Source organism: Plecotus auritus (assembly GCF_963455305.1).
Source record: "Plecotus auritus genome assembly, chromosome: 8".
NCBI lineage: Eukaryota > Metazoa > Chordata > Mammalia > Chiroptera > Vespertilionidae > Plecotus > Plecotus auritus.
This window is the reverse complement of record NC_137782.1, coordinates 152,092,955-152,100,824: the sequence shown is the minus strand read 5'-3', so window position 1 is coordinate 152,100,824 and position 7,870 is coordinate 152,092,955. Positions and strand designations below refer to the sequence as shown.

Below are 7,870 nucleotides of genomic sequence, written 5' to 3'. Positions count from 1 at the left end.
GGAACCAAACCTCGGGCTTTTCTTGGGTATTTAAGTGGGAAAGTGGGAAGGTCAGTCCTACAGTGGCCTGGGCAGAGGCTGGGGTGAGGAGATGGGATAAACACTGGCTTCATATTATAATTTTACCTAAGTTGAACAATCACAATGATTCTGAAGGCATATTTATAATCAACATCAATCCAAAAATCTTCATCATATACTGTAAGTGAGGTCCAGTAATAGGCAAGAAACAATAAATCTTACTAAGGCAATATCTATTAGCAAATAACTCCAAAACAAGACACAAATGTTCACAGTGTGGCTGAGTCAGGATTTATATCTAGGTCTATCTCACTTTAAGGTCCATGTTCCTGAACATTACGCCATAGAAACTGAGCCAGTGGCAGAAGGGTGCAGGGAGAGTATCTCCTTCAAATATCCAGGACATCTGGAAAGCCTGGGTCTACTCAGCATTCAAGACAGATCAACTACTGCCACTGCCATGAATGTTCCACCAACAGCACTGGGCATAGTCACTTATTCTTATGTAATTTTGGGGACTTCTGCAATAGTTTATATCACTGGCTACCTTTAGGTTATTATAATTACTATTGTATATCTTTCTCAAGGGTAAGGATCTTATCTTACTCATTGCTTCATTTCTTACTCTGTGCAGCACACAGTTTTGCATATAGTAATAACTCAATATTTATTATTGATTTGGAGGTAAAGTAAATGAAATGTTGTGGAATGCATTGACGTTATTAACTTATTAATAAATAGTGTGCTGTTGCATAAAACCTGAAACAAATAAGTAGAAAGTTGGGAAATACAAAAATCGTAATATTCTTTGCCGCCAGTAAATCACTAGAAAATAGCTCGGGAGATTTCTAGAGAGTGGAAGGGAAGGAGGAGAGAGAGATGTAAGGGAGAAAGGAGGGGGAGATTTAAGGGAGAGAGAGAGAAGAGAGAAAAGAGAAGAGAAAGAATTCGGTACTCAATAGAATTTTTTTTTTTAATGAAAGAACATTTCCAGCCGAGAACTTTTAGATCAAAGGGTTTGTTACCACGTGTCACTTCGTTCTTGCATATTCTGGAAGATGAGGCTGAGCTTGAGACTTGAAAAAGAACACTGAGAACTACATTTCCCATAAAGCCATTCTTCTGCACGCAACCCAGCCTGTGACGTCGCTCCCATGGCAACCGAAGAGCCTGCTCGCCTGGGCCCACCTCGGAGCTTGCGGTCTAATTTCTAAACTGGGCCCTACGCGGAGCTCGGACCCTGGGGCTGCAGAGTCACTATGCCCAGGTATCCCCGCATCCCTGCTTGCGCCAGGCTTACGCTCCCCTCGATAGCCCCCCCTCTTTCCCACCCTAGCGTGGAAGGGGTGGGGAGGGAGAGGCCGTTGGGGGTATATTTTGGGAGGGGAGCCCACGCGGGACCAGATAGTGGGAGAGAATTACAGGTCTGTCCTGTTTGCAACCCGTACCTGATGGGCAGAGACCCGTAGGAACTGCGCTTGCGCGTGTGGATTCTGCCGAAAGTTCCACAGGTAGAAAGGACGAGATTTTGAAACATTCAACTCCAACCATGCACTTAATAAAAGTTTCTTGCAGGCCAGGGAATGCCCTGGGAGCAGGGGTTCAGGCGGTGAACTAGACCACAAAGCCACTTCCTTGGGGACCCCCTCCTGGTGCAGGGGTCCACAACAACAGTAAACGAGGGGGAGCTTGCGGAAGCACCAAGTGCACGCTCATGTTTAAAAGCGGGGGGGAGCGGAGCGGAGGGGATATGAATGACCTGTTAAATACATTTTAGCTCTTCGATTCTGTGGTGCCAGTTTTAAGGACCTGTTCTCAAGGCCGCCCCTGAACCTTCTCTGAACAGTTTATAAGGTCGTGCAGGAGACTGGGTTCCTGGCGTCCACCACAGAGCAGCGCGAATCGGGTTTTCTCCCCTTGTGGATTGGCAGTGTGGTCTCTGGAGGCTATGAATCTTGTGTGAAAAATCGTCAGTTTTCCAGTACACGTATCATTGGTTACCATTTTAAAGTCCTGGCTGCAGTTATCAATTTCCACCCGTGGCAGAACTGGTCGCAGCACCTCCTTCTCTCCTCTCTTTGGGAAGTTGGAAAGCAAATAATCACGCTCTGAGAGAATGGCATGTAAATAAAGAGCAGACAGGCCTGGACTGAGTTCCAGGGGGCTCACCTGTGAAATAAATGTGTGAATTTTAGTGCAAACATTTAGGGACACCTGTTTTAGCTCCTTTCTTCATCCTGGGTTCTTGAATAACAATTATTATAAGCTCTTAATAATTATACAGAGGCCAAGCCCTAAACTAAATGACACTTTTTAATAATCAATCATGACAATCTTATAAGGTTGGTATTCTTTTTTATTAGCATTCTAGAGATGAAGAAACAGGTGAGCCTGGGGACCAGCACAGAAACCTGCAAATATTAGGTGCCCAATATTTGTTGAACTAATAAGGAATGAAGGATCCAGAGAAGTTGGCTAATTTGCCTAAGTTGGCATATGTAGAACATAGCAGATTCAGGCTTACAACACATCAGATCTTGCTCATTCTTTTCAGTCCAATACTCCATTTTCCATGTTAAGTTTTAATTTAAAAAAATGTTGTAATCATATTTATGTAAAATTATATATGTGTGTAGAGATATGAATGAAAGAATGATTTTCAAAATGTGATTTTGGGTGATTTTTTTTCTTCTTTATATTTTCTGTATTAAAAATAAGGGAATCCTGAGCTAAAAATACAATTTAAAAAATAGGAATAGTTGAGGGAGCAGAGATAATTTGGAATACTGGTTTTACACCTTCCCCCATTTTCCTAGATGTTGTTTTTCAAGTTGTATATTTCCCAAAGTTGGATATTCATATGTGTCTGAGAAGTGAACACATACAGCTTTCAGCCTTGCCTGGAAGCCCCAGAATAAGAAACCCTCCAAGTCTGGTGCGAAAGGCTCTTCATATCATGTTCAGCTTCTTTGATGAACCAGTACAAAGAAAATAACTAATCCTCAGCAATTTTACCAGTTTATTGTCCTCCAGAAAATAATGTTGATTCGTTCTATAAATTTGACTGAAATAAAAGTTCTCTGAGCTTGAAATAAATATTGAAAAGGAGTCTTCTTGTTTCTCTGAATTTTGTTTTTCTGCCTCTCATTTAGTGAAACACTCTGGGAAATTGCAAAAGCTGAAGTGGAAAAACGGGAAAGTAACGGAAGTGAAGGCGATGGAGTTGAAATTGGAGAAAAATCTGTTTTCTTCATTGGCAGTAAAAATGGGGTAATTTTTCCCAATTTTTTCCAAGTATTGTGATGATTTAACAATTAGCGGTAAAATTTATATTAATACTTTGATAAAAATGTGGATACTTCAACTCTTGAACCATCTAATGAGTCTCTGGCCTGCTGGTTACATTGGAGCTGGTTATGCCCCATATGAGGGTGTCCTGCTTATGGGTGAGTGGGTACTCACATCTGGCCTGAACACTTGTCATTGGTGTGCCATGACGTGGGCCACAGCAGCTTGGAGGAAGGGGCACTTGTTTCTAATTAGACTGCCCAGATGAGCCATCTCTTCCCAGTTTGCACAAAGGCACCATAAATACTAACCTGATGACCACTTGTACAACGGAAATAAGCATATAGATAATACAAACATGACCTATATAGGTATGGTATAGTTAACCTTCACTTAACTGGGGTCACAGAAGTTGAAGGAAACGTGGAGATATTCTAGTTTTCTACAATAGGGATACTTAACCCTGGGGACCATAGAGGTACTTCTTGGGGTCAGTGAACTCCCTAGAAATGTATGCAAAATTGTGTGATTGTGCATCAGTGCATTTTTCCTGGGAAATTAGAATATCCCAGCATTCTAACACCTCCCGAAAAGGTTAAGGGCTATTGCAAACAGTGGTTTTAGAGTTTGAACATCTCCAGCAGTGGGGGAGTTCTCTTCCACAACTGTAGCCTGTTTTGATTTTTGTTAACTCCGAGTTATTAGAAAACTTCAGTTTGTAACGTCCACCCATTGGTCCTAATTCTGACCCATAAAACTATGGGACTAAATCAAATTCCTCTTCTATTTGCTAAATTTTCAAATGTTATAAAATGGCTCGTCAAATAGTTAATGGCAACCCACATGTCTCCCTGAGTATCTGTTTCCGTATTATCTTCATTTCATTCAGCCGTGTCTTCTGTGTCATGGACTTTATGTCAGTCATGGATTCTCTATCTGTCATGATCTCAGTAACTCTTAACTAGAATTATTCTAATGTGTAATTCCCAGGATGCAACAGAAATTTTGAGGTTTTGTTTCATTATAATAGACTAGAGCAGGTCTGCCAGCTTCTCTTTTTCCAGATGCTGAGCTTTGGTTTTATTGTATAGGAAAATTTAAATGGTGATGGGAAAAAAATAAAGAAAAAAGAGAAAAATTTAGTAATCACATAACCCTATTCACTAAGGTTGAGCTTGAGATGTGAGAGTCTTTCATTTATGCTATTGGTTTTGTCCTTAATTTCATTAGATTGGGCCCTTTTTTACAGTCTTTTGTATTTTTTAATTATATTAAAATAATTTATGTATGTGGTCCTAAAAAAATACTTAGAATAAGTATATCCTCTAGAAATAAAACAAAAAATACTCTAACCAAGTATCTGGATTGCTTACTTTGAACATATTTGCAACATGTCCTTTATTTGTATGTTATCTTTTTTCTTTATTTCTACTTCAACAATTAGAATTCAAACATTTTAGAAGACACTAATCATCAGCTTAACCAGTAATTAGCATTGATGAGTAAAGAGAAAATTTAAGACAGCTGACAAGTTGACCACTAAAGTGAGGTATGATTTGCTAGTATTTGTCATCCAAGTGACTTTATAATTATAATAATAGCAGTGTAGTTACACTGTGATGGAAAGTTGACAGTTAACTTTTTCCACTTATCAAACTTGGGAACATTTCTGAAAGTTTCTAGTTTCCAGGTAATTTATCATTTAAGTAATTAAAAAGCTATTTTGGGCCACAACTATGAACAATAGTAAAATTTTACATATGGATGACATTAACAGTATTGCGTTTTTAAATTTCTAGGGCAAGACTACTATTATTCTAAGATCTCTTGACAGGTAAGTGTTATGTTAACGTTTAAGACTACATTTTTTTAAAATATATTTTATTGATATTTTACAGAGAGGAAGGGAGAGGGATAGAAAGCTAGAAACATCGATGAGAGAGAAACATCGATCAGCTGCCTCCTGCACACCTCCCACTGAGGATGTGCCCGCAACCAAGGTACATGCCCTTGACCGGAATCGAACCCAGGACCCTTCAGTCCACAGGCTGATGCTCTATCCACTGAGCCAAACCGGTTTCGGCTAAGACTACATTTTTTGCTTATTCCAGTTGCATAAGGCAAGTTAGATACTAAAAGACATATGGAAGGAGAACAGTTTTGAGGCACAAACAAAATAATTCTTAGTAAACCCTTAGTATGGTCTTTAAGACCTTCTTTGAAAAATAAAGCCAATAGTAACTAAAAAAAAATTATACAGCATTAATATTGGATTTCCCTATTGGTGGAGAAATTAACATGACTACACAGCCTATGCTAGTACTTCCTTTTTGGCTACACTGCTGTGGTATTTTAATTGTTTTTATTCTATCTAGTCCATGATTATTTGAATGTTAGTCATAATCTTTAAATTACTCATGGATACCATGTTGAAGCAGAATGTTGGTCCTCAAACTGTACATGTTACCATTTGTTTTATGTACTTCTTAACCTTCTATACTGACATCAGATTAAGATTTAGGATTATAATTGCTAGATATTGTGGGAAGATGATAGGAAAGCCTCCAACCAATTTGGGGGGATATTTCTCTGTTCCTTTATACCAATGCCTTTCTTATAACTTCTCCAAAAACATCAAGAGAAATGGAATTTGGTCTTAAGGTCACATTAAAGAAACATTCGTTTGCAAAATATGATTCAAGAATACAATTAATAGAATGTTGGCTTTGTGTAATTCCTCGTCAGCAGAATTGTTTCTTAGGAGAACCATCCACCGTGACACCTACATCACCCTTCCATCCCCAGGAACCAAGGCTCTTTTCAGGGCAGGGGTGTTTCTCATTACAAATATGCCATCCAGCACAACATCAGCTCAGGACATCTACATTGAACTGAAAATCATGAATTTGGGTTCCTTGATAGTCTACTTAGAAAAAGAACAGTTCTTCAAATTGTAGGTTAAACATCAGAGTTTTAAAATTTTGTCTTAAAAGCAGCGTTTTGTTTCATAAAGGAAATTCTTATCTTACAGGAAATAGAACCAAATATTATTCCATATATATATGAAAAAAAATACATGCAGGAATGATATACAAAATATTCAATAAGCATAAATATATAAATCACAATATAAAATTATTTTTATCCTCCAAATTAAAAATAGTTCAGTACTAATATTACTCAGCATTAAAAAGGAATGAAATCCTACAACATGGATGAACCTTGAAGACATATGCTAAATGAAATATGCTAGTCACACACAAAAAATACTGTATGATTCCACTTATATGAGGTATCTAGTCATTTATAGAAACAAAGAAGCTTACCAGAGGCTGGAGGGAGGAGAAAATGGGGAGTTGTTTAACGAGTTTGGAGTTTCAGTTTTGTAAGATGAAAAAGTTCAGAAGTGTGGTTGCACAACAATGTGAATATACTTAACATTACTGAACTGTGCACTTAAAAATGGTTAAGATTATTAATTTATGTTATGTGTTTCTACTAGAGTAAAACAAACAAACAAATAAATAAACTATAAAACTTCTTACCAAACAATGTAAGCTGTAGTGTAAATAATTCATAAGATGATTTTAATATTTTTCAAATCATTTGTCGATGTTTAGGAGTCACTAATGTCATTTGTTTGTAGCTCTCAATAGGGTAAATGTTGCCTGCATTTGAGCTGGGATTTAAGTTGGAGAACTGTATTTAAGTCTCCACTGATGTCTTCATTAAATTGATAGTCATTAGGTTCCCCGCTCCCCATAGCAAGGCTGAGCATGACCCTGATGTCAGTGCTTTCCACCTGGCCTCGATGCGGAGAGCCTGTGCCCTGACAGCCATCAGCACTGCCAGCCCCACTGCCTTCTCTGCTGGCCCAACAGTATCTCTAGGGGCTACCAAGTCATGCAGGCACTGTGACTCACCTCTGCAGCCGCCACCAAAATCCATCAGGATGATGTTTTGAAGGCTTATTGATTTTTTATATAATTTTAAAATCATTTTTACCTCAATGCTACTATACAAGGTAACTTCTCCACTAGTAGATTAAAGTTTTAAGAGGAAGCAAAAATTTATCGAGTAAGATGATAGCATAAAGAAATAATGGTAATACTATTTTTATTGTACAGGGATGAACCACCAAAACCAACCTTAGCCTTGGAGTATACATATGGAAGAAAAGCTAAAGGGCATAACACAGTGAGTGTCTTTTTAGGTGATATTGCTATGCCCACAGACGGAGAAGTAATGATGCTGACTTTGTTTTACATTTTCCATCTTATCTACAATCAATAAATATATCAGGCTATACTTCATGGCTATGTACTTTTAAATTTCAAATGCAACTCAGCAGATACGAAGCTAACCCAAACTGAAAATATCTTAGCCTTCTCATTTGTTGTGTCTTAAAATGCTAGCATAAGATTCCTTTGTAACTTTATTGTATGGTTTTGGGGCATAATTTATTAATTGTATTAATGTGACTTTTTCTTCTTTCAAATGAGACTATATGAGTTACCTTCTGTGTCTCCCCAAAAAATCTTCTAAAAATGTTTGACCTGTG

The 7,870-nt window shown here is 38.0% G+C and overlaps 1 protein-coding gene across 2 annotated transcripts in view; it reads left to right on the top strand.

Annotated features, from left to right (window-relative positions):
• Positions 1–1,161: 1,161 nt before the first annotated feature.
• The window catches only part of DYNC2LI1 (dynein cytoplasmic 2 light intermediate chain 1), a 29,227-nt gene continuing 22,518 nt past the window's right edge, over positions 1,162–7,870 (top strand). Inside the window, exons 1-4 of one of the 2 annotated variants that reach the window (XM_080686448.1) lie at positions 1,162–1,288; positions 3,174–3,291; positions 5,109–5,143; positions 7,437–7,506. In XM_080686448.1, coding sequence (XP_080542574.1) covers positions 1,281–1,288; positions 3,174–3,291; positions 5,109–5,143; positions 7,437–7,506 — 231 coding nt within the window. In that variant the 5' untranslated portion in view covers positions 1,162–1,280. The remainder of the gene's footprint in view (positions 1,289–3,173; positions 3,292–5,108; positions 5,144–7,436; positions 7,507–7,870) is intronic. The other variant, XM_080686449.1, reaches the window with a different exon arrangement.